Source organism: Choloepus didactylus, chromosome 18 (genome assembly GCF_015220235.1).
Source record: "Choloepus didactylus isolate mChoDid1 chromosome 18, mChoDid1.pri, whole genome shotgun sequence".
NCBI lineage: Eukaryota > Metazoa > Chordata > Mammalia > Pilosa > Megalonychidae > Choloepus > Choloepus didactylus.
This window is the reverse complement of record NC_051324.1, coordinates 19,992,718-20,019,228: the sequence shown is the minus strand read 5'-3', so window position 1 is coordinate 20,019,228 and position 26,511 is coordinate 19,992,718. Positions and strand designations below refer to the sequence as shown.

The window sequence follows — 26,511 nt, the reverse complement described above, 5'->3', positions numbered from 1 at the left end:
TTTCAATGCATGTTGCTGTTCTCAGTCTTGCTCATCTTGTTATGGACGTGGACCAGTACAGGCTAGTGAGGGTGATGCAGACAGGATGGTATGGGAGAACTGAAAGTAGTTCAAAGTGGCTCAAGTGTGGAGTGTGTGTAGCGTTGAGAGATTGTGCTGGAGAGGTAGGAAAAGAGTAGGTCAGGTAAGGACTCTACTTAGGAGCCTGGATTTTATCCTAAGAGCAGTAGGGGAGCTACTGGAGCAAAATGTCATGATCCAATTTGCATTAGAAATCATGATTCAATTTGCGTTAGAAAGATCACTCTGGCTAGTGTAAGCAAGATGGCTTGGTGGGGAGAGGCAAGATGGAAACAGGAAGGTGAGTCAGGTGGCTGCTGCAGTGAGCCGGGTGATTATCACAGGTAGTAATTCAGGCACGAGAAGATGGTGGCCAGGGCCACAAGGTTGTGTAATGGGAGCAGAGCCCCAAAAGCTGGGCCACCCAACAGCGCTGATGAGACCTGAACCAGGGTGGCTTGTTCTGAGGATAAAGTGGGTGGAAAATTCCAGAACACCTGGGGCAGACGGACATTAAGAAAGACAGCCAAAAATGTCAACAAATGGAGATGGATTTACTGCTGATGAAAGGCAAATACTGTAACAATTTCGATGACTTAAAATAAATATGTTTAAGATCCTAAAAAGATAAAAGATGAATAGCATCTATAAAATGGATAATAAATTATGATACAGAGAAACGAATCAAGAACACATGGATATAAAAAGAATACCGGAAAAAAAAACAACATTGTTGAAATAATGCAACTCAATACATGGGATAAAATCTAGTCTATTTAAGGAGTGAATCTATAAATTGGAAGAAAGTTTCAAGGAATTCATCCAGAAAACAGAGCAGATAAAGAGATGAAAAAAAGTACTTTTTTTTAAATTAAGAAAGTAATTTGTTTAAAAAGAGGGTGGAACTAAAATTGATTACCAGTCCTCCCCTCTAAGAGGGGGAGATAAAATAACTTTAGAGTTTGTTGGAAAAATATGTAAATATGTTTATTGGAAGTTATAGAAATATAATCTATAGCTCCCAAACTAACAGAGCGATGACAAGAGAATTTAAAAAAAGAAAGAAAGAAAGAAAAAAAAAACTTTATTCAACTGAAGGCAGGAAGCAAAGAAAAAAAAAAAAAGGAAAGAAAACTCAGGGTAATGGAAAACACAAAATAATAGAAACAATTCCAAATATGTTAGTAATCACAAGTATAAATAGATTAAATTGGCCTATTAAAACATCAGACCATCAGATAGGATTAAAAATCCAGCTATATACAGTTTATAAGAGACATAACTAAAGCAAAAGGATGTAGAAAGATTTAAAGTAAAAGAATGGAAAATGATACACTGGGAAAAAACTAACCAAGAAAGTTGGCATAGCAATATTAATATCAGACAAAATAGAAGTTTAGGAAAAAGATCTTAGTAGAGATGAACAGAGCACTGCTTTGTAACCTGAAAATCCGTCCCCACTCCTGATGTTTCCTGCTGTGTGGCGCTGGGTACCCCCATCCTCTCTCCACCCCCTCACCACTTCTCCTTGGGGCAGAGGAGAGAACTGATCTGATGGGTGAGTTTGGGAGCAAGGACTTGGCATGTGTAGCTCCAGCTCATTCGCATTTTGTTCTCTTGGGAGTTAGCTTCTCACAGGGTATTCTCCTCTGCTCCCAGGTGCTAGAAAGTTCGCCTCCGCAGACCCCACAGGAGGAGGCCTGCCCCTGCCCAGCACTGGGTGATAAGTTTGGCTAATTATGGGTTTAGTTAGAAGATGCATTTCATTTTCACACTAAGCTCTGTGCTCCCACTTGGCCTTCTGCAGTAACAAAGGAGACATTTGACTCCCGACTGACTTACTCTTTATTTTTTTTGTTTGTGTCTTGATTTGTTCAGAACTTGGGCAGGGGAAGGTGCCCTTTACTGGGTCCCTTCAGAGAGTCCAGCCTACATGATGATGGAGAGAACAGTCTGCCCAGAAAATGTAACGGTCATGAGCTTGTGCTTGATAACATAGCTTTGAATTACAAAAAAACAACAACAACAACAACAACAAAAAACCCCCCAACAAATATAAGGAGAAGGAGACAAATTCTGTTATAGTGGGAGCTTTTGATACATCTCTCTGAAACCAATGGATCAAAAAGACCCAAAATTCTGAGGGTATAGAAGATTTCAGCAATACAATTAAATTTGATTTTGTAACATATTGTTCTAGTTTGCTAATGCTGCTGGAATGCAAAACACCAGAAATGGATCGGCTTTTATAAAAGGGGGTTTATTTGGTTACACAGTTACAGTCTTAAGGCCATAAAGTGTCCGAGGTAACACATCAGCAATTGGGTACCTTCACTGGAGGATGGCCAATGGTGTCCGGAAAACCTCTGTCAGCTGGGAAGGCACGTGGCTGGCATCTGCTCCAAAGTTCTGGTTTCAAAATGGCTTTCTCCCAGGATGTTCCTCTCTAGGCTTCAGCTTCTCTTCAAAGTGTCACTCTCAGTTGCTTTTGGGGCATTTGTCCTCTCTTAGCTTCTCCAGAGCAAAAGTCTGCTTTCAAAGGCCATCTCCAAAATGTCTCTGTAAGCTGAAGCTCCTCTCTCAGTTCCAGTGCATTCTTCAAAGTGTCCCTCTTGGTGGTAGCTCCTCTTCAAAACATCACTCACAGATGCACTGAGTTCCCTCTGTTATGTCAGCTCATTTATATGGCTCCACTGACCAACTTAGACCCACCCTGAATGGGCGGAGCAACACCTCCATGGAAATTATCCAATCAGAGTCATCACCCACAGCTGGGTGGGGCACATCTCCAAAGAGACACTCAAAGAAATCTAATCAAAACTGATAACGTCTGCCTACACAAGAGTACATCAAAGATAATGGCATTTGGGGGACACAATACATTCAAACCGGTACACATATATTCCTGCATTCAGTAAAAGCCCACCTGGACACGACTTCCAGTGCTCTAAGTCTCCCTGGCAATGTGGGACATGACTCCCGGGGATGAGCCTGAACCAGGCATCGTGGGATTGAGAGAGCCTTCTTGACCAAAAGGGGGAAGAGAGATGAAACAAAATAAAGCGTCAGTGGCTGAGAGATTTCAAATGGAGTCGAGAGGTCACTCTGGAGGTTATTCTTATGCATTTATAGATATCCCTTTTTAGCTTCTAGTGTATTAGAATAACTGGAAGGAAATACCTGAAGCTGTTGAAATGCAACCCAGTAGCCTTGATTCTTGAATATGATTGTAGAACTATATAGCTTACACTGTGTGACCATGTGATTGTGAAAACCTTGCGACTGACATTCCTTTTATCCAGTGTATGGACAGAGGAGTAAGAAATAAAGACAAAAAATAAAAAAAAAATGGGGGGAGGGGATAACAGATATGGGATGTTCTGGGTGTTCTTTTTTATTTTTTAATTTTTTTTGGAGTAATGAAAATGTTCAAAAATTGATTGTGGTGATGAATGCATAAGTATATGATGATACTTATAAACCATTGATTGTACACTTTGGATGATTATCTGGTCTGTGAATATATCTTGATAAAATTGCATTAAAAATAATAAAATAAGAGCCCATATGGAACATGAAAAAAAAAATCCATGTTATTAAGCCAATAAATTTTAAATAATATATGGAGCATACTCTCTGAATATAAGGGAATTGAATTAAAAATTAACAAAAGACTGAAGAAGAAAGCTGTGCCAGTTTGAATGTGTTATGTCCCCCAAAATGCCATTATCTTTGGTGCAATCTTGTGTGGGCAGGAAACATATTAGTGTTGATTATGTTGAAATGTTTGGATTAGGTTGTTTCTGTGGAGATGTGCCCAACCAACTGTGGTGATAACTCTGATTGGATAATTTCCATGGAGGCGTGGCCCTGCCCATTCAGTGTGGGCCTTGATTAGTTTATTAGAGCACCATATAAGCTCAGACAGAAGAAGTGAGCTTGCTACAGCCAAGAGGGACACTTTGAAGAATGCATAGGAGCTGAGAGAGGAGCTGCAGATGAGAGACAGTTTGAAGACGGCTGTGAAAGCAGACTCTTGCTCCAGACAAGCTAAGAGAGGGCAAATGCCCAAAGAGCAACTGAGAATGACATTTTGAGGAGGAGCTGCGGCCTAGAGAGGAATGTCCTGGGAGAAAGCCATTTTGAAACCAGAACTTTGGAGCAGACGCCAGCCACGTGCCTTCCCAGCTAACAGAGGTTTTCCAGATGACATTGGCCATCCTCCAGTGCAGGTACCCGATTGTTGATGACTTATCTTGGACATTTTATGGCCTTAAGACTGTAACTTTGTAACCAAATAAATCTCCTTTATAAAAGCTGATCCATTTCTGGTGTTTTGCGAAAAGACAGCATTAGCAAACTGGAACAAAAGCTCATATATTTGGAAAGTTTAAAAAACCCTTTAAAAGTTTTTATTTTTTTATTAGAAAAGTTGTAGATTTACAGAAAAAGTATGCAGAAAATACAGAGTTCCCATGTACACCTCCACCCTCAAACACAGTAAAAAAAAAAATCCTTTTAAAAACTCATGGGCTAAAAGAGGAAATCACAAAAGAACTGACAAAATATTTAGAATTAAATGGCAATGAAAATAGTGCCTATCAAAATGTGTGGGATGCAGTTAAAGAGGTACTTAGAAAGAAATGTATAGTTTAAAATGCATTTGTGAAAAAAGAATGATGAAGTGAAGAAGCATGCAGCTCACAAAGTTAGGAAAAGAATAGTAGGAAAAAAACCTAAAGAAAATGGAAGGAAATAAAAAAGACAAGAACAAGCTAGTGAAGTAGAAAACAATAATGAAAAAGAATAGATATGGTTAGAAAAACCCAAAAGCTATCTCTTTAAAAAGACTAATAATAGATAGATCTCCAGCTAAGATTGATTAAGGAAAAAAGAGAAAGTACATAAACAAATAAAAAATATTACAGCAATGAAGGAGGGTACACAACTACAGATAGAGACAGTCGTAAGAGAATACACACACAACTTTATATCAGTGCATTCGATGGATAATTTAATAGAAAAACATAGATGGCCAAAATTGACCCAACAAGGTGGAAAACATAAAACACCCACCATTAAAGAACTGAATTGGTATTCTCTCACAAAAGACAGCAGGCCCAGAGATTTCATAGGTGTGTTTTAGCAAACCTTTCTGGAACAGAGAATCCCTGTGTTACACAAATCATTTCAAAGAATGAGAAGCTACCCTGCAATTTTATGAGCCTGGAATAATACCTTGATACCAAAACCTGTCAAGGGAAGTACAAGAAAAAGAACAAAGGCCAGTGTTGCTTTTAAACCTAGATGTGAAACATCTCAATAAAATATTGACAAATTAAATTCGGAAGGATATTAAAAATAAAATATAACCAAGTGGAGTTTTATCCATGGTATGAAAAAAATGGTTCAACGGAAATGTAATCCACCAGGTTAACAGACTAAAAACCGTGTGATTATCTCAGCAGATACAGAGAAGCATTCAGGCAAATTCAACACTTTCATAATGTGCTGAATGAATCAGGGAAACAGGCTAAATTTAGAGGCTTATGGTGACTCCCTTTATAAAAGCACATTTTCATCCCATTTGTATTTTGAGTTAATCCAGATTTTCGAATGTTAGATTGTCTTTTCATAAAGGTTCAATTGTATGCCAGATCCCAAATATATCCAGAAGCATGCCCAGTTCTTTGGGGGAAATACAAAAAGCCCCACAAACAACCAAAAAATAGTGGTGCAATTGAAGAAGGCTATTTGTATTTCCTGAGAATATTTCAATTGCAGGCAGATTTACAGGGGGGGTTCTTTAAATATTCACCCATGCTGGAGCATCTAAGTGGGGTTCCATCTTCCCACCACTTGAGTTGGGTGCCTGGTACATGGGTTGGGTAAGATGAGGCAGACCTGATGTCTTGGGAAGGTGCACCTGCCTCTTCCCAAGGGGGCTTCATTGGTTATTTGGTTCTGTTTCTCATGGACGCCCTTATCTCACCCTCCTCCCCATGTGCAGGTCCAAAGTGAAGACAGTACATGAGCGAATCCCCTTGGCTGGACTGAGCAAGTTGCCCAGTGTCCCTCAGATTGCAAAGGTAAAAGGCAACCCCGAGAGAGGGTGTCTTCCTGATTTGGCTCCGGGCTGACTGAGGTGGGGTGCAGGCTTGTCCCCAGGGGGCCCTGACTTTGGGGAGAGGGAGACAACTTTACCCTTCGACCTTTGACTCCATGGATGGAGATGGGGGAAGAGCTGTTGGAAGACGCCTCCGTCTTCCTTACACCCTCCCAAACGCATCCTCACTGCCCAGACTGCCTGGGCAACAGCATTACCCAAAGTCGCTGCCCCCGAGTAGCCCATAGCTAGTTGAGAAGGAAAGAGAAATGGTGAAGATGGGGCTGGATGTGGTTTACACTGTAGGGCTCCGGAGGAGGGGTGGGGTGGCCAGGGAGCCTTCACAGCAGGGAAAAGCCTGAGCTGGGTGGAGGACGGCCAGGCTGTTGATCCGGAACGGAGCCCCCACTTGTAAGGAGCTGTCAGCTGGTGGAGGGGCTCACGCCACTGCTCCCGAACCCTGGGAACTCGGGAATTGCGACTCTGCGGTGTGGATGAGAAGGGTGGTCTACCGGGCTGTGTCAGACCCGAACTCCGGAAGCAGGATGACCAGGCAGAATCGTGTCCAATGCCTCGGGTGGGAGTTGGGGGCAGAAAGCTTTATGGCATTTTTCTCGTGTCAGAATGGAAAGAGGCCCGAGGCTTCAACTGTCCCTCCCCTCACTTTATCAGGAACCCCTGGCAAGCTTAGAGGACTTGCCTGGGCACACACTCAATGGGCAGCAGAGCCAGGATTCGAACCCAGACCTCCCAACCCCTGTGTCTTGTCCCCCTATGCTACTTTCTCCTGCTGGGTAGAGGAGCCCAGCGGTACTCGACGGATGTGGGCTCTGAACTGTGTGTTTCTCTCTCTTCTCAGGCTTTCTGTGATGACGCGGTGGGGCTGAAATTCAACCCTGTCCTCTACCCCAAGGTGAGGATCTTTGTGCGCACCCCCCTTTACCTGGGATGCTGCAGCTTGGCTGGGATTTGCCTGCCTGTGGCTCTGCGGGACATCCTCTGCATCCTGGTGGGGTTTTGTGGGGGGTCTCCAGGATGGGCCTCCATGACCCGCTGTTTCCCCATTCCTCCACAAACCGGTCTGCTGGGAACTCACCGTCAGCCATGCCTGGACCCCTGATCCAGCTGATTTGGCTGCCGGCCTGTTTGTGGAGGTGGCAGAGGTGTAGCAATGTTTTGGCTTCTCTCCCTCCCCAAGTCGTCCCTCCCTGAGGCCAGTGCTGGGGTGGGGCGGGGTATGATTTTGTCTACAGTGCGGGGCTGGCACAGATCCCGTCCACTGTCGTGAGGGGGCCGGTGGGGCTGGAAGACAGAAACCCGCTAAGAAATAAAAGGCCGGCCAGACCACGCTCTGAGGTCTTCAAGCCCCTGCCCAGCTCCAGTTAACAAACTGGCCGCTTCTCTGTTATGTGGCCTGGTCTGGCCCCACCTCTGATGTGGGAGAGTCGGTGGTGGGGGTGGGGTGGGGGTGGTGGTGAGAATAGCAGGAATAATGAAGCAAACCAGCAAACCCACTCAAGAACAATTAGAGTGAAGCAGGACTTGAATCACCCGCAGACAATGGATTGTTTTAAATTGACCCAGTGCACCGGCTACATTTTCCTGAGCCAGCAGGGTCTGGAGAGAGCGCAAATGGAAGCCAAGCCGTGCCTCCATGCTTCCTACTGCAGGCAAGGCTGGGGCTAGCTGAGGCCTGCTTGGGCTGGTTCATGGCCCATTTCCCGAGTCCCACTTCTGCCAACCAGGAACCATGAAGGGGAATGTTTGGTGGGGGAGAGAGGCCCTTGTACTGGGCCTTGCAGGAGCTCCTGGAGTACACACCATAAATGTGCATGAATGGCCCTGACACACCAAGCACCTGTTTGTCTCTATGCAGTGGATGAGCTGATGGTGGAGGCTTCCCTGGTGCTGAGCTGCACCAAAGCCCATCTCCTGCAGAACCCTCTTTTTTTGCGGTTTGAGTGTCTGTAGGAACTTGCCAGTCATATGTGCACTCCACGAACATTCTCTATCATTTAGACTGATCGCTTTTATAATTAAAGCTGAATTAGTGAGGTTTAACCAAACACTAAAGCCCCATCCTAAAGGCCTAATTTAACAACAGATTTGGCAATTTTTGTTGTCAAATCATAGCCGCTGAGAGAATCAAATGATGTGCATTTGCACAGTTCTCTCTATAACTCAGAAAGCCTCCAGCCCTGGTGGTAAAGCAACAATAGCTGCATTTTCTATATTGAAGGACTGCTTGGCGTGGCTGGGGCATTGATCTGCCTGAGATGCGTGTGTGTGTGTTTTAAAATTTTCAGAGTTTAGAATGTTCCTTGGAAGGTTTACTTGGCCTGGTGTCTCTCCCTGGCCAAGCAGCCGTTCCTCCTCTTTGTCTCATCCCAAGCAGGAGCAGAGGCTTCCTGCAGGGGTGGGTGTCCAGCTCCTGCCAGGGGAACTGGGAAATGTCCATTTCCTCACGCACCTGAGAACCTCACAAGGATGGACAATGGGCAGGAACCTAACATTGGTCACATGGTCTGCTAACAGGTTGTACCTGGTTGGTTCTTCTGCTATCATAACACGTGGCGAGCCCTCCTTTTTATTGCATAGGGCATCCCGACAGCTACCCACATCCTCCTTTCCCAACAAGCTGGTTCAGCTCTTTACGGAGGGTTACATAAATAATGATGAGGGTGATGATGATGCTACAATAAGACGGTGATGATGATGGTGATCATAATAAGGTGATAGTGATGATGATGATAGATAGCTGCTTTGTGCTCAGAACTGTGTGTGCCTGATCTTGTTGAATTTTCCCAACCACACATCTCCATTTAACAAATGAGGAAGCTGAGCCTCAGAGAAGTTAGGGGGCTCACCCAAAGCTACATGGGTAAGTTGTGGATTCAAAACTAGAGTTCAGTGTTTCTGACAACTAGAGGTAAAACAAAGCAACAAACCCACTCAAGTGGATTGAAGCATAATGGAAAAATAGGTAGAACCAGTGGTCAGGATTTTTTTTTTTTATATATAGTATTAGGCTGTGCTCCTTCTTCGACTGGTCTCTTTAGAGATCTCTCATTTTATGGATAAGGGGCAGTGACTTGCTAGAAATCATACTGTTGATTACAGTGGAATTAGAACTAGAGTCATTCTCACTGACCAGTTGCTTGGGCTCCTGACTTCACTTTTCAAACCACAGATAGAACATTGTTGGATACCCTTTGTGCCCAAGCCTTGGTGGTGCATACGGATGGAGATGGAATGGGTGAGCCAGATTTTGGCCACTCCAGGGGGAAGCCCGGGTATTGGGAACAAGCTAAGCCCTTTGGAGTTGCTTTCTGGCATCTACTTTTTTCTCTCTCCCCGTTAGGTGCTGATGTCTCATGGTGGGGGGTGGTAGCACACCTGTTTTCCCTTTGTTTGCATCCTCACTTGCCTCCAGACTAACAATCTGTCTTTTTCTTCCCACATTTTTCAGGCCTCCCAAATGATCGTGTCCTATGATGAGCATGATGTCAACAACACATTCAAATTTGGGGTCATTTACCAAAAAGCCAGGCAGGTAAGCAGCAAGAATCCATACTGGGCATGGAGCTATACTATCTTTCCTCATTGAGGACTCTTTACCCCACTCCCACCCCCCATCCTGAGCACAGGAGTCCTGTGCTGGGTTCTTAAACATTCCGAACACAGCATCGAATTTAAGGCATAAATTATGCCCAAGGTGGCAGGATCTTCATGATAGGTCGTGCCTTAAAAAAAAGCCTGCAAATCCTTTAAAAGATGATGCAGTTTTTCCTGGATTCTGGTCGGCTACCACAGCTTCTGTTTACCTATGGGCTGTTGCTCACAGAAAAAAACAGACTAGAAGGAATGGACCAGTGCATGCTACGCTCACCTTCACCACCATTCTCCCAGCTGAAAATTAGCTTTTTCTCCCCAAACTTCAGTAGCATGTTGGAGCCAATTGTATGCACCTCTTCCCGTCTTGTGCATTCAGTGACATCATGTTGGTTGCTTGAAATCAGTCATGGTGGAATTATTTCTACTATGGAAATCAGCAAACACCAGGGTTATCATTTTCTTCCTTCGGAGAGCCAGTTGTTAAAAATTGACCAGCGCACCACTGCTCTCCCTGCTTTGTCTCTTGTGGCACATATATGTGCCTTTGGAGTTTATTGGCAAGAATAATGTTTCCCAAAATGTGTTCCATGTGACACTGGTCTGGTGAGATACTTTGTGGACAAAAGACTAGGTCAGTTGTGTCGATATTTTAAAGACTCTCAGAACCCCCAAGATCAAGAACTTTGTAACTTTATTTAACTCAGTGTTTCCCACTCTTATCTGACCACACAACCTCCCCATCTTCCCTGCCACTTTCCTACCGTGAACAATTATTAACATTCTGAGAAGCGGTGGTCTACTGGACATGCTGCTGTTTCCTCACCCAGGTTCTATGAAAGAAGGTTCCACACCCATTTCATCTTTGTATCATCCAAGAGCCCAGCAGAGTGGCTTTATATAAATACACTCAATAATTATTTGTTACGCAAATTAATAATGAATAAAAATTTTGGCCCTATTAAGGTAAGTTGATAATATCTTCTGTTCTCTCTCTCTCTGTCTCTCTCTCTCTCTCTCTCTCTCTCTGTGTGTGTGTGTGTTTTCCATTCCTTGGCTAGATGATAGCAGGTTTCCTTGTCTGAAGATATTAGACCACAAGAGAAATGTGTTCTCTTAAAAATACTCTAATTAAGTGAAGAGTTTAGGATCCAAAAGGCCAACACAGATGAATCTTATAATTTAGGAGAGATTATTCAGGGAGCCACTCTAATTATTTTCACATACTGCATTTTTATTTTGTACAGCTCTGCTCATACAACCCTCCTAATTAAAGTTCTTTGCTTGTGAAATTTACCAAAGCAGATCTCATAAGGTGATTACAATCCAATGTTCCAGCAAAGTGATAATTATGGAACATTAGCCATCCACCTCTGAGGAGGAGTCTGTGTGTTGTTTATGTACCTGATGCTACTGGGAGGAAAAAAGCCAGGAAGATAAAAGTTCTTTTTACAAAAGTAGACAGATTGTGGTTTTGTACACCTACAGCTGGGGGACATTGCATACTAACATTTGTTGCATAAAAGCTCTCTACTGGTCTTTGGTTATAAACATGCCCCTCCCAACCCTCCTGTTTGTCAGGCCCTGTGTTTGGAAGGCACGGTGGGGGTTATGGCACTGACTGAGACCCTCTTCCTGAGGGTGTTGGTAAGCTCAAGGTGAGTGGAAAAATAATGACAATGCTGATGGCTGGCTGGATTGAATCCTGGAAGACAGGTGCACACCATAGAGCATAGACTGAGTTGTTTTCCCAGTGAGAGATATAGATTGCCTGGAAGTAGCTGTTCTTCCACATTCAGGGGCAAACAGGATGCTTGGCTGGAGTTGGTGATGCCTTTCATGGCAGGCTTTAAACCAGGGGCCAGCTACCTTTTTCGGTAAAAGGCCAGATAGTATATATTTTAGACTTCGTGGGCTGAACGGTCTCTGTTGCAAACACTTAACCCTGCCTTTGTTGTATTAAAGCAGCCATAGACAATATGTGAGCGAGTGGGCGTGGTTGTGTTCCAGTAAAACATTATTTACCAAAACAGGCAAGGGGCCAGACTTGGCCCACTAGCCATCGTGTGGTGAGCCCTGCTATATAGCAAGGTTTCCCCAAACTTCAGATATCTGCAAACCACATCCGGGATCTGTAGCATATCATTTGTTTCACCATATGCCACTATTACAATTTTTATCACCTCTGCTTGCCCCATACTATTAATTAATATTTTTCTTTAAAAAGTTTTTTTTTTAATCTAAATGCATTTATTTTAAAAGGGAATTTTTATATCAGTACTCTAACTGGGAAACCAGTATCACTTGCCCTGAAACGAAGGTAATTTTACAAAGAAATACTAACTACAAAAACAAAATAAAGATATTGAAATCTTGCTAGATTCTCTTGCTTGCTGAAGGCTTGGAACCCAAGGTCTGCTTTCTTTTGTTATAAAGCAGGTGATAGGAAGGCGGTAAGGAGTCACTGTTGGAGACTTTCTCCTCGAAGTGATCACGCAGACTGGGGTGACTTCATGTCATCTGTGGCCATTGTTTGCAGCCTGCAGAGCCTTCAGCCATTTCTAGAACCTTCGGCTACTTGCAGAGACTGTTGCTGCTTGCTGTTTGCAGATCCTGCCTCTGTAGGCAGAGCCTGTTGATAGGGCAGGGTGGGTCAGTGTTCTAAGCCTGTCTCGATTTGCAGAGCTTGCTGCTGTTTTCAACTTTGCCTTTTTTTTTTTTTTTTAAGTTAAACTTTCTATTTTGTGATCGTTGTAGATTCACATTCAGTTGTAAAGAAATAATGCAAAAAGAGCCTATGTACTCTACCCCATTCCCTCCAGTAGTAACGTCTTGTAAAACTGCAGTACAGTATCACAACCAGGACATTGGCATTGCTATAATCCACCAGTCTTGTTCAGGTTTCCCCAATTCTTCATGTAGTCATGTGGATGTGGATGTGTTGGGTTGTATATAATTTTATCAAACATGTAGGTTCCACAGTCAAGATACAGAACAGGCCCATTACCACAGGTCACTGTGCTGCCCTGGGGTCCCTTTCCTTCCTGTCTCTGTCCCCCTCTCCTCCTCCAGGCCCTAACCCCTGGCAAGTTCTAAAAATTTGTCATTTCAGAAATGTTATATGAATGGAATTATAGTGTATGTAACCTTTTGGGATTGGCTTTTTTCCACTCAGCAAGATTCATGCAAGTTCTTGTGCTTATTGATAATTTGCTCCTTTTTATTGCATGGTATGGATGAACCACAGTTTGTTTAACCCTTTGTCTCCTGGAGGACATCTGAATTTTTCCAGGCTTTGGATATTATGAATAAAGCTGTTATGAAACTTGTATACAGGTTTTGTGTGAACATAGGTTTTCGTTTCTCTGGGATAAATGCCCAGGGCTGCAATTACTGGGCCATTTGACAGTTGCATGTTTAGTTTTATAAGAACCTGCCGAACTGTTTTCCAGAGTTTATGTACTATTTTACATTCTCACCAGCAATGTAGGAATGACCTGTTCCATTACATCCTTGTCAGCATTTGGTGTTGCCACTATGTTTGTTTACTCCATGCTGATAGATCTCATTGTGGTTTTAATTTGCATTTCTCAAATGGCTCTTGATGTTGAGCATCTTTTCATCTGCTTATTTGCCATCCATATATCCTTTTCAGTGAAATGTCTTTTCATGTCTTTTGCCCATTTTTAAATTGGATTGTTTGGTTTCTTTTTACTGTTGAGTTTTTTTTATTTCTTTTAATAGTTTTAATGAGATACAATTCACATACAATATAATTCACACACTATATAATTCACCCATCTAAAGTATATAAGTCAGTGGTTTTTAGTATATTCACAGAGTTGTGGAAATAATCACCACAATCAATTTTAGAACACTTTCATCACCCCAACAAGAAACCCTATACCTGTTAGCAGTCACTCGCCATTTTCCCCAAAGCCCCTAGCCCCAGGCAACCATTAATCTACTTTCTGTCTTTATATATTTGCCTATTCTGGACACTTCATATAAATAGAATCATATAATGTGTGATTTTTTAAATGACTGTCTTCTTTTACTTAGTATAATGTTTTTAAGATTCTTCCATGTTGTAGCAGATATCAGAACTTAATTTCTTATTGCCTAATAATATTCCATTGTTTGGATGAACCACATTTTCTTTATCCATTTATCAGTTGATGAACATTTGGATTGTTTCCACTCTTTGGCTATCATGAATAATTTTGCTGTGAACATTCATGTCCAATTTTGGTGTGGACATATGTTTTCATTTCTCTTGGGTATTAACCTAGGAGTGGAATTGCTGGATCATATGGTAACTCTACTTTTAACCTTTTGAGGAGCTACCAGACTGTTTCCCAAAGTGGCCATTTTACATTCTCATCAGCAGTGTACGAGAGTTTCATACAACTCACCAGCACTTGTGTTGCCTTTCTTTTTGATTACAGCCATCCTAGTGGGTGTGAAGTGGTATCTCATTATGGTTTTGATTACTGTTGAGGTTTGAGAGTTCTTTATTTATTTTGGATACTAGTAGTTGGTCGGAGGTCCAGTTATCAACTTTTCATTTTGTAGATTGTGCTTTGGTTATCAAGTCTAAGTGCACTTTGCCTAAGCTTTGCTTTTTGTACTGACCCATCTGCCTTTGCTCAAATAGAAAGACCTCATTAAGGAGCTCTAAAGATTCACCTCTCCAGAGTGAGTCTCCATTAAAATGTCTTCCAATTGAGGACAGAATACTGGATGGTCAACGTGTTGGGAGACGGGGAGAAAGGAAGAAAGAGACTGGATATCTGGAACACTGTATTTGTTCTTTTGACACAGGAGGCTTTTTCTAATTCCTGCCCTCATTCCTGTTTCTCTTTCAGACCTTGGAGGAAGAGCTGTTTGGGAACAATGAGGAGAGCCCAGCTTTCAAGGAATTCTTAGACCTGCTGGGGGATACGATCACACTGCAGGACTTCAAAGGGTGAGTTTTAGTCACGTGGTGGCTCTGGCCCCAGGGATGAGACCCTAGTGCAAGGATGAGGGGCAGACAGCTCAGTCCTCTGGAATAGCATGTGGTAGTTGAAAACACACACACGAAATGGGGTTGTTTTTCAGCATGTGCTCACTACTCACTTACCTGCGTGCCTAAGACAAAGGTGATAGGAGGGATAATCCAGAATGGAGGATTATCCGAAAGGCATTGTCGTTGGCCTTAGGATGTGTGATGAAATTGCTTCACCAGAGATTTGCTTTCCTAATTACATCTGGCTCAGACTGAGAGTGAAATGAATCCACTTCCCTATCACTCATCTGCAGCCAATAGGGGAAGTGGGCATCGTACAGTTTTAGGGGGAAATGGCCCATTTTAGATAATACACAAAGAATGGATAGTTAAGACTTGGTGTCGATACAGTAATCTCCCATGCAGGAATCCACACCACAGACTGTGGCTCTCTAAACAGACGGAAAGACTATTGGGGCCATTGCTTAGAAAAAGTCTGGCTTTGACTTTCCTTGGCAAAGGCAAGGCTTGGTAAGGGCCTTCAGACCCGACCAGCCTCTTCTGTGCTTGGGGCGCAGCACATGGCTGAAGCCTCCCAGAGTTTTCCACTCCAGCAGTATCCCCAAATTAACAGGCTCTCTCAACATCATGTGGGAAAGCACCTTACCAGGGCCTGGCATGAACAGGTGTTTGTTCTTTCCCTGCCCTTTTTCCTTTTCCCTCTTCCTCCCTCTTCTTCCTCTCCCTGTAGGATTATTGTTGCTGTCTGGCATCAGTCATGCATGGGTTAAAACCTCAGCTCCACCGTTTACTAACTCTGTGATTCTGGGCAAATGACTTAACATCTGCTAGCCTCATCTGTAAAAATAGGAGGTTAAGATAGTATCGCTGTCACAGGGTTGTTGGGGAATTGAATGCAATAGTGCATTTGAGGCACTTAAACTAGTACCACACACAGACTCTCTGCACTGGTTATCCTTGTTATCACTCTTATTATACCAACTTTCATTGGCTCTAAGATGCCATCATTATAAGATGCATCCTGATTTCAGAGATGTTAAAATGTGAAAATATGGGTGTTAGAATAAATGAAATACAGTATGTTAAAACCAGGAAGGACCCCAGAGATCATGAAATACTGTTCCTTTATTTTATGGGGAAAGGAAGCTGAGGCCTGGGGAGATTACGTGATATGCCCCAGGTATGTGCCTTTGTGGCAGAAGCAGGTCTGGAGCCTGGCGTGCCCGGCTCCCGGTGCAGCGTGTGTTCCCCCTTGCTGGGCTGAGCATGGTGCTGGCTTGTATTGCAGTGCTGGGTGGGTGATAGCTGCAGTTCCTTTTATTTCCTCTTCTTGGAGAGCTTGTATCTTCCTCCCCGTGCTGAAAAATATGATCCAAAACTGGCAGTCATGTTTCCATAAAGACAGAGAGGGCCACTCCTGGAAGCCCACTCAGTTCCTTAGTGAATGGACCTCCCTGGACCTCCAAGCCAGGTGCTGCCACGGTTGGGTCTCCATATTAGGGACTAGCTGGGTGGAAGTCAAGCGCCCGGCCCCTCTCCTGTCTAGCTCCCAAAGCTCCTGTGGGGCTGACCACTGTCCTACCTGGTTGGCCAGGTTGCCCTGGCTCTGGGCTGAGGACTGGGACATGGCCTTGCAGAGAGCAAAGACCTCTGCCTGTGCCCAGCCTTGGGGGCCACAGGCACTAGGGATGAGTATTTGTCTGGGATCAAGGATGGAGGGCCTTCCTTTCCATGAGGCGGCCCTGTGTGGAGGGGAGATGGCCAGGGATCGAAATGGAGGCTCTGCCTTTGTCTTTTAAATAATGGATTCTGGGTCGACCATCAGGCCCAGTCTCTGAAGGCAAATTTAGCTGCTTTTCCTGCATCATAATCTCTTGTGCCCTCTGCTCCCCATGCCTTCTCCCCATCCATGCCCCCCCCCCCCATATCCTTTGGGAAAGTCATACCAAGTTGCCTGTTTTCTCTCGCTGCCTTTCTCTCCCTGGCTCCTCTTTGTTTTACTGACAGTTTCCGAGGAGGCCTGGATGTGACCCACGGACAGACGGGGGTGGAATCGGTGTACACGATATTCCGGGACAGGGAGATCATGTTTCACATCTCCACAAAGCTGCCCTTTACCGAAGGAGATGCTCAGCAGGTAACCCAAATGGGGAGGGCTTTGGGAGCCCAGGGCGGGCCAGGGCAGCCCGTTTTCATCTGTTAGGCTGGGTGATGGCCTCCCAGCCAGGTTGGGTTATGCTTTCTCACTAAGTTTGCAGAGCAGCTGCGCTCTATTGGGGGCAGGGGAGAGCGCACAGCTATTTCCAGTTGGCAGATGGGAAAACTGTAGCTCAGGGTGGTTTAGAAAACTTTCTGGAGGTTCCAGACTTGATTAGGTGCCAAGTGAGGAGCAGAGTCCCAGGCTTCCTGACCATAAAAGGGGGTGGGTAAGGGTACATGGTGGGGTCTCCAGATGGGGGCTTGAAGCCCAGCTTTGCCACTTTGTATGTGACTCTGGGCAAGTCGGTTAACCTTGTGGCCTCACTTCCCTTGTCTGTAAAATGGGATAATACCACCTAAGTCAGAGTTGTTGTGGGGATTACCTAAGGTTCTGAATAACAGCTATTTACTATCCAGCAATGCACCTTTTTAGTCCCTTCCTGTCCGAATGGTGTAAAGCTGGTTATTGCTTCAGGTCCCCGCAACCCCCAGCTGCTCTGATTTCACAGTCTCATCTTTTGCCACACCTGCTTGTGGGCAGAAATTTAGCCTTTCCCTCAACCAGGGAAACCTGGATGACATGTCTGCTTCTAGTGTTTTCTTTCTATCTCCCACATTTGCTGCTTCTGATGGCCACATGTCCCAGGGAAGGCCTGGCTCTTGTCTTGCTGAGCCCTGGAAACAGTGGCCCGTGTCTGGCTGTGGCAGCATCATTTGCCCCATCCTGCTCTGCCCCTTTTCAGTCTCTAGGAAAATAAGAAAGGCAAGTGGGCCCTTGCCCAAACCCTGACCCGTCTGTGCAGGGAACTGGGGAGAGAGCACAGATGTAAAATTGTAAACATAGTGCCGGGCTTCTTGGGAAAAAAGGAAATTGGCAAACAAGACAGTGATTTGGCTTCATGATAACTACTGAATGTTCCAGAAACAAATGGGGGCAGAATTCCTTTTGTGTCTAAAGTAGTTTTTCTCTCAGTTTCACCTTCAGTCTCTGTTCCCTCATGGCCTCCTTCACCCACTGCTCCAGCCTGGCCTGAGGGTTGTTTTCCGTGTGGCTCTTTCAGAGCCTTTTCATGTACATTAAATAGGGAGCATATCTTGGCACAGAGTGTGGCTCTTGGCCAGGACTATGTAAATATTAGTTTTCTCTTCCCAAGCAATGAACATGTGAGACAGTTTATGTGAGAGCGCCCAGCACCGTGCCTGGTGTGTAGCAGCTGCTTAGTAAATGAGGATGTGAAAAGGTCCAGTAGAGGGTCTGCATGCAGTTGGCACTTAATAAAGGAATGATTGCATAGGTAAACCCCTCACCAGGGCTTGGTGAGCAGGAGAGGCTCAACATGTTGAATGCAGTTCTGATTTCACAGTCCTCCACCGGACTGCCCTCACTTCAAACACCAGCTGCGAGTGTGGGGATTCCTGGGGTCACCCACACTTCTGACCAGCTGGCTACAAATTTGGGGGTTCCCACTACCCCCTTAGGTTGGATAATTTGATAATTCACTAGAACCAGAAGACTCACAGAACTCAGGAAAGTGCTACACTTACAATTACAGTATTATTATAGCAAGAAGGATACTAATAACAAGGAGTCAAAAGAAGAGACCACAGGGAGAGGACTGGAAGGTCTCACAAACCAGGCTTCTGGAGTCAGGATGTGTCCCCTTCCTGGCACATTGATGTGCATTTACTAACTGGAGAAGCTAACCCAAGCTTTGGTGTCCAGGGTTTTCAATGGGGTTTCCTTACATAGGTGTGACTGATGGTTGAGTTTAACCTCCAGGCCCTCTTCCCTTCCTGGGGCTGGAACTGATACTTTGGCCCAAAGCCCCACCCTCTAACCTACCTGGTTGGTCTTTCCTGTGTGGCTGGCCCCACCCTGAGTCATCTTCCAATACACTGTCAGGTGTGTATCAGTACATTTGACTTAGATGCTGTTTCCACCTGTCAGAGGAGCCTGGCCTGGGACCCTTCTCAGGTCAATTAGGATTTGCAACTCAAAGCATGAAACAACAAAAACCACATTTTAAGATCACCAGTGGAAACAATTGCTGACGTGATCAGTATAAAGAAAACCGGGCACTCAGCAGGACTAGAACAGGTGTTGCCTTCAGACAGAGATGAACAAAGACATTCCCATCGGATCAGGGGACATTCCATGTTCCCCCCCAGGAGCCTGGAAGGCCAGATGTCTCTCTGGCCGCCAAATTCCTTATTATGCACATTTGAAACCATGCATGAGAACAGCCCGACATGGCTCCTGACACATAGTAGGTACTTGGTGCTTACATGTGTGAACGCACTGGCTCAGCCGGGCAGTGGCTTTCTCCCTCCTCCATGACTTCGCCTGGCGAGAGTGTCCAAGCCTCTGCACACAGCTCTTCTCCCCATTGGTAAAATGATCCACCTGCTCATCCCTGCTAATCCACATTTGCATCAATAGTCGTCCTATTCCTGCACCCACCCCCACCCCACTCCCCGTCTGTGCAAGCTCCTCTTCCAGGAAGCCTTCTCAGATTACCATCAGGCCATCTGATTTTGCCCTCCTCTCTGTCCCCATGGCTGTCGGGCACTTCATAGGCAGCAGCTGGTTTGGCACTTGCTGGCTGGTGGCTTTGTTAGTGTTCTCAGGTGGCTTCCCCTGTGTTTGTGTCTCTCCCGGATCAATTACAGGCTCTACCAGGGCAAGACCTGGATTCACCTTTTAAATATTCTCCCTGGGTCCTGAGTCAGGGCTCTATACACTGTAGAGTCAATGACATGCTTAAGATGCTTGCCAGCTTCTCCCTAACAACTTGGGCAGCTTCCTTTTTTTTTTTTTTTTTTTTTGTGACTTCTAAAGATTGAAAGAAAAATTTCCCTGGAGAGCTAAGTCCTAGGGTCCCAGGGTTTATGTATAATGGTAAAATAATGGGGAGTTTCTTGTGCAGATCTATTCTGTTTTCAGGATGTTTCTGTCTGACTTGTAAAAATTGCACACTTTTTGTTTAGCTCCAGAGAAAGAGACATATTGGGAATGACATTGTGGCCATCATCTTCCAAGAAGAAAACACACCATTTGTTCCAGATATGATTGCCTCCAACTTTTTGCATGCCTATATTGTCGTGCAGGCTGAAAACCTGGGCACAGAAACCCCGTCCTACAAGGTAAGGAGAAAGCTTGTTGTAGGAAGTGGTGAGCCTAGGCACCTCCCTGCATTTTATGGATTCAGCGATGTCAAAGGACATTGGCTGGCCACAGCTCTTCAGTCCGTTCTCCAGAATGGCCCTTGTAGTGTTAGTGTTGGTTTAAATGATGCGTTGTGTTTCCCATGAGTTCTCAGGCTTCTGAGATTTGGGACTGGAGTCTGGGTGAGCTCCTTCTGAGATTGTCTCATCCGTCCTGTGCCTCCAGGCTCGCCAGCATCTGACTCAAGGACTGAGAAGTCCCGAGTGCCCCTCTCGGGAATCTGGTGGTGCTACTTGCTAGAGTAAGGCAGAGCCAGAGGAGAGAAGAGAAGAGAAACAAAGTGGAGAGGATTATCAGGAATGGGGAGAGGAAGAAGGGTGGCAGTCAACAAAGGAAAGAAAGAAAAGCACAAATGTTTATGGTGAGGAGGTTGGAGAGGAGGGGGCCTGGTGGACCCTGGCCACTGGGTGCAACCCTCTGGTCTCATCGTTCTTTGAAAGACTTCCAGGGAGGGAGGGGCTACAAGCATTTGCGTCTAAGCCTCCTGATCAGTAGGTGTTGGTCAGTTTGGCTCAAAATCCTCGCTAATGTAGATGGACTGAGAGAATGGAGCCCTCCACCCTCAATAGCTCTCGCCCTGCCCACTCCTGGTGGTTGGCTCCTGCTAGTCCTCACCGCCCCTTCTCCAAGTGAAACAATCCCAATTTTTTGGGCAACGATGTCTCTATTTCAGTGTTGTTAGGGGAAGGTGGGACCCAAGAGATAGCTTGAGGCAGGGTTTTCAAGGTGGATATTGGGTGGCCTCTGAGCCCCTCCCAGAAAGGTGCAACATTATTCTTGTGTACTTTGCATTTTGTGGGGACAGAGACCATTCAAATTCTCAGAGGCCTCCTGGCTCCCCAAAATGTTAGGAACCACAGGTCTAAGGGTGAGAGAAAAAAATATGTCTGTCATTGCTAATGGAAAACAATGAGGCCTGGAAATGTTTCCTATATAATAATTTAGGCCCCTGCTGCTTAAACTGGGATTCATGAAGCCATAGTGCCTCACTACCATCTTCGTGAAGTGTCAGTTTTGCTCAAAGATTTAGAAAAAGCAAATGATGCTATCTAGTTGTTATATCAGTACAAACTCAGATACATTAAGTGCAAAATTTACGTCAACTTTTAAAATCAAATGAGATTTAAAAAGCAAACCTTCCCTTGCGTTGAGGTGAGCTCATTCCTTTATGTGCCTACGTTCATGTTTTTGCTTTCTTGCCATTTGAGCAATTGTGGCTGAAAGTTGGAGATGCCCCGGTCTGGGCATTTTCTGGAAGGGTATAAAATCACCTTTTTTTTTTTTTTTTTTGACCGAAATGGACATTCACTTCTAACAGCTTGTTTGCTTAATTTGGTGGTGGAAGGAAGTTGACTTGTTCAGTGTCTATTGAGTGCCAGACCCATGCTGGGGGGAACGTGTGGAGGTGACCTGCAGAATCAGCCCTGAGGGCCTTCCTGACCCTGAGAAAGGTCACAAGAGCCGGTGTGTGTGGGTTGGCCATGGGGCAGCTCAGATACCCCAAGAAGGAGCCCCAAAGTGAAGCCGGGTGTAAGGAGGCTCCTGACCCTGCCAAGTGGCCCCATCTGCAAGTAGCTTGTCTGTGAGGCCTCTGCTGGCAAGGTGAGGCCTATGGTGGACCTGTAGGGTTCCTTTTTAGTTCCTAATAGGAAATGGATCTCAGCTAACTGGCTTCTCCACTTTCTCAAGAGCTTAGTGGAGTGGTGCATCCAACCAGAGAGAATCAAAGACGTACACACAGCACCACACCACACCCCTCCAACTTTGATCCTAGAAGTCTTCACAGCAGCAGTCTCTGGTCCAGGAAAAAGCACTGTCCTTGGAGAGGTGGCAAGAAGTAGAGAAGCAAGGCCTCCAGGAAGAGTGGGACAGAGTCCCAGGGACCTGGAACCTTCCACTCCAACTTCAGGCAAAAACTGAGGCTGGAGGACAAGTGTGAATGGGAGTCAGGGAGGCAGAGGGCAGCGAGGGAAACCAGCCTTCCAGGGTGCTCCCCAAAGAGCTGTCCATCTATGCCCCAGCAGCATCCCAGGAAGTGAGGGGACTGCCAGAGGACCTGGTTAGAACCCTCAGTGGGTCTGGAGTGAAATGGGAACCTTGACTTGCCCTGCAAGTTAAGTTTCCCAGGGGCTGAGGCCTCCCCAGGAGGTAGAGCTGCGGGGAAAAACTGTGCTTGAAACAGCCCCGGATTGAGAGGCTCACCGGAGCCTGGGGGTTCTGGTCTGGGCCCTGGCTCTGCCTGGCTCTGTGGCCTTGGGCCAGTTCCTCCCTCTTTGGCCCTCTGTTTCTGCTGGTGTGAAATGCAAAAGTTGGACCAGACACTTCCCAGACGCCTTCCAGGCCTGACATCCTATGGGAGAGGAAGGAAGAGTTGAGAAAGGAGGATGTGTGGTGTGTGTGTGTGTGTGTGTGTGTGTTGGATTAGTAAGTGATTTTGGGGAACTCTAGTGGTTTCAGATGCCCCTTATGAGGGATCAGCAGAAGAATTAAAAGAAAACTGGGGGTGACGATACTATCCCTTCCTGGGTGTTTGCTCTGTGCCAGGCACCGTGCTTGGCCCGTAGAAGCAGGCTCTTCTTTCATCCTAACAACCACCAGTGAGGCGGGGCCACTCGTTGGCCCTGCTTTGTAGGAAGGAAATGGAAACCGAGGCTGAGAGCTCAAGTCCCTTCTGGCCCAAGGCCACAACCCAGGGCAAGTGGAACCTGGAATCCCTGCGCAGGTGGGCCTGTATCTTCATCCCTGAGCCGCCCGCAGGTGAGGACTTGGCCCCATGAACTTGAGTGTCAACAAATATCATATCGTATTAGTTTTCAGAAGCTAACTTCGTCCCCATCCTGCCAGGTTGGAAGGAAATCCCCTCTGAGCCTTCGCTAGGATTCGCTCCCCAACTTCTCTGAGGAGCACCCCCACCCCTGTTCCTGAAGTCGTGTCTCAGGAATCTTAAGCAAAGCAGGCCATTTGGGGAGGGGTCCTGCCCTTGTACACCCTCCCCCTTTCCTATCACTACCAACATGTTGCTTGAACAGCCCTTCATGGTCCTCTAAGCTTCCAGGCCACACTGGGACGTAGGGATTTTGGTCGAGTTTGTAGCCCTCCCTGGTCCTCCTTATTATCACACACCCCATTCCTCCTTCCTCTTTCCAGACTTGAAGACCCCTCCCCTGAGACACCTGCCTCTTCTGCTGCCTCCTCAGGTCCACCCCATTCCCCTTGCTGGGAGGGCCCAAGCCAACCCCTCACTGAATTTAGAAAACAGGAAGGTGGGCTGTGTTCAGGCCACTTCTGCTTTCAGTTCGGCGACCCACATATCCCCAAGAGAGGCAGAAGCCTTGGCTGTCTTGCAGTAGGGTGGGGAGAGGGAGCAGGGTGAGATAAAGGTGTGTGGCCGTCATCCAGGCAGAGCCTGCCCACTGCCACAGTGGGCTCTCTGGCTGGGAGACTTGTGAGGATTTAGGAGTGGGTTGGAAGCCACCTTTCCCGTCCGGCAGGGACCACGCTAATGCAGGCATCAGCAGGACGGGGACATTGAGTTGGGGCAGCTGGGAAAGGGTGAGAGCTGGACCTGGCTTCTGTCCTTCTTCCCAGATGCCTGCCTGCCTCCTGGGGAACCTTCTCTGGCCCATCTCCCCAACCCCAAATTTGGACTCTCTGGGCTGAGATCTTGACTGGGCAGGTGGTGGGGAAACTGTGTGCAGTGGCTGGAACCCAGCCAGAAATCTCGTCAGCTAAACACATACAGGTTCCCGACTCTGGGTACTGCAATTTGGGCTGTGCAGCCAGCCTCGAGCTTGGGGAGACAAGGCCATGTTGACCGGCCCTCTCTGGCTCCCTTCTCTGGACCCTGGCAGGGCCTTTCCTTGGCGTGCCTCCAGGCTGCCTGCTCTCCCAGTCTGGCAGAACCCCTGTGTCTGCCCTACTTCACAGGCCAGGGAGCTGGTGGTGTGCCAGGGCTGAGCTCACATCAGTGGCCACCAGGGAAGGGACAGGGTGGTCTCCTGAGAGCCTTTCAGCCTTGTGGGTTGAGAATGGGTGAAACCAGGGCACCTCCATGCAGAGAGGGGAGTGGAGGTGTGAACCAGTCCCAAACCTGGGAGACCCCCAGGAAGAGGTCCCTGATGCTTCTCTCCCACCCCCAAGTTTTAGACTAGACCTGTGAGCTCTGTTCAAGCCTCACCCAGACCAGCCGATGCTGTGTGTGGGCCCAGGGCTCCCAAACACAAGGCCACTGACTGTACAAAAGCTCCCAGGAGTGTATAAAGTTGCAGATTCCTGGCCCTGCTCCAGAGCTTCTCATCCAGAGGTTTGGGGTAGGGCACACTCGGAATGATTCAGATGTGTGGCCAGGTTTGGGGGTCACTGCTGTGGGAAAAGAACCCCAGAGGTGGGTTGGGAGAGATCTGGGTTCTCTGCTCATCTCTGCAGATGGTCAGCTGTGCGACTTTGGGGAAATCACTGCATGTCTCTGGACATCTGTTTCCTTATCAGTACAACAGGGATAATAATAATTCTCACCATGCCTTCTCTTTAGGACTGACACCACAATCAAATGAGGTAATGAGATACATCTCCGGGCACTTGTACTGAGTTATAGCTAGGGTCCGGGGATGCTCCTCTGTGCCATCTGGTCACCTTGCCAACATTTGCTTCTGGCCTCCAGGGATGCAGATAAGAGAATCTGGGTGGCTCGGCACGGCCCATCCCCACTTCTAGGACCAGTGTCTCAGTGCCCACCCTGGCGAGGACTCACGGGAGCCTTGTGTTTGTGTCCTGTGAAGGGGAGGAGGGAGCAGCAAATAGATTTGCCGTGGAGAGCACGGCTCCCAGGTGGGCAGGGCACGGAGCGTGCTGTCATCTGCAGCTCTGACCTCTATGCTCCCGACCCACACTGCGACCCTGATTTCAGGTCTCTGTCACTGCGCGGGAAGACGTGCCTGCCTTCGGCCCACCTCTGCCCAGCCCCCCTGTCTTCCAGAAGGTAAGCTCTTCTCTCTGTTCCTTTAGTACCCAAGACTCCAGGTTTTAGTACTTGGTTGGAGTGGGGCAGAGTTTGGCCTCATTCCATTGGGGAGGCCCTTTTGCAGGTTTCAGGGGAACTCTCCTTACCTGGGGTCTCTCCCCATCTCTCCCTGTGCTGCCAGTTTGGCTCACAGAGGGCTGCTTGTAGGGGTGTTGGATGCAGGGTTACCTTTCTGCTCAAAGAAGGGTTTTTAAAAAATACAATGTTCCAGTTCCAGGAGCTTTTGCAAGAATTGCCTTTGGACATGGAAATGTCCCCTGTGGGTGTGGAGGGTTGATTTCCCTGGCCCAGGGAAGCTGGTGTCCATGCTGTCATGTTAGCAGGTGAATTTACCCTGGATTATTTTTGATCAAGTGTCAGCCCCTTTCTGGGGCTCTTCCTGGGTCCCCAGTTCTGCCTACCTGTTACTGTGGCCGAAGCCCTTTTGGGAGAGGCTGAGAGTGGGCCAGCTCCCGGGGCCTCTTGTGTGTTCCAGGGCCTGGAGTTCAGGGAGTTCCTGCTCACCAAGCTCACCAACGCGGAGAACGCTTGCTGCAAGTCGGACAAGTTTGCAAAGCTGGAGGTAAGAGCATGGTTTCTGAAGGTCTTCCCCCTGCCCTCCTTCCTGGCTGCCCCCTGGCTGGCCTCTCTCAGGGTTCTGGGGGCCACTCAAGGTGGGATGCGCCATCATTGCCTTGCTAAGCTCCCAGCCCCGTGTTGGTAGGGGAGCTCTTTCTTGTGGAAACCCCATGTGAACTTCAGGTCTCGTCAACCCTTCAGCAATCATTTATTGGGCACCTGCTGTATTCCAGGCCCGTGCTGCACTCTGGGAGACAGGGATAAGCAAGACACAATCCCTGCCCTTCTGCAGCTCACAAGCCGGTGGGTGGGGGCCATCCATAGACGGTTACAGGGCCATGGCTCAGGAGGCAGTGACTGCTTCTGCCCGTGGGACGTGTTCAGGGAAGGCTTCTTGGAGGAGGTGACCCTTGAGGTGCCGAATCTTGATAAGTGATGAGCGTTTGCTCATTGGGAGGAGAGAGTGGGGAGGAGCATTCCAGGCATGGGGGAGCAGTGTGGGCACAGGCCAAGTAGAATCGGAAAACATTCCTCTTCAGGGAACGTCGGAGGGCTTGGTGCACCTTGGGGATGGAGTGGTGGGATTCAGCTGGAAAAGGCGGTTGGGATCAAATGGAGAAGGGCTTTTAGCTAGAGGTGATGGGGCGCTAATATGGTTTTTCAGGAGAGTGATGTGTTTGATTTGTGTAATAGAAGGATAACTCTGACAATGGTGAGGA

The 26,511-nt window shown here is 46.7% G+C and overlaps 1 protein-coding gene across 6 annotated transcripts in view; it reads left to right on the top strand.

The window, feature by feature from the left end:
- RAP1GAP2 (RAP1 GTPase activating protein 2) overlaps positions 1-26,511 on the top strand; it is a 220,810-nt gene that overhangs the window by 168,817 nt on the left and 25,482 nt on the right. For all 6 annotated transcript variants that reach the window (XR_005212799.1, XM_037810055.1, XM_037810053.1 and 3 more), the window contains 8 exons: positions 6,071-6,149; positions 7,026-7,079; positions 9,636-9,719; positions 14,647-14,747; positions 16,797-16,926; positions 19,977-20,132; positions 25,121-25,192; positions 25,710-25,796. Coding sequence is in view for 5 of the 6 variants with exons in the window: in XM_037810055.1 (XP_037665983.1) it covers positions 6,071-6,149; positions 7,026-7,079; positions 9,636-9,719; positions 14,647-14,747; positions 16,797-16,926; positions 19,977-20,132; positions 25,121-25,192; positions 25,710-25,796 (763 nt within the window). In the remaining variant the exon portion in view is untranslated. The remainder of the gene's footprint in view (positions 1-6,070; positions 6,150-7,025; positions 7,080-9,635; positions 9,720-14,646; positions 14,748-16,796; positions 16,927-19,976; positions 20,133-25,120; positions 25,193-25,709; positions 25,797-26,511) is intronic.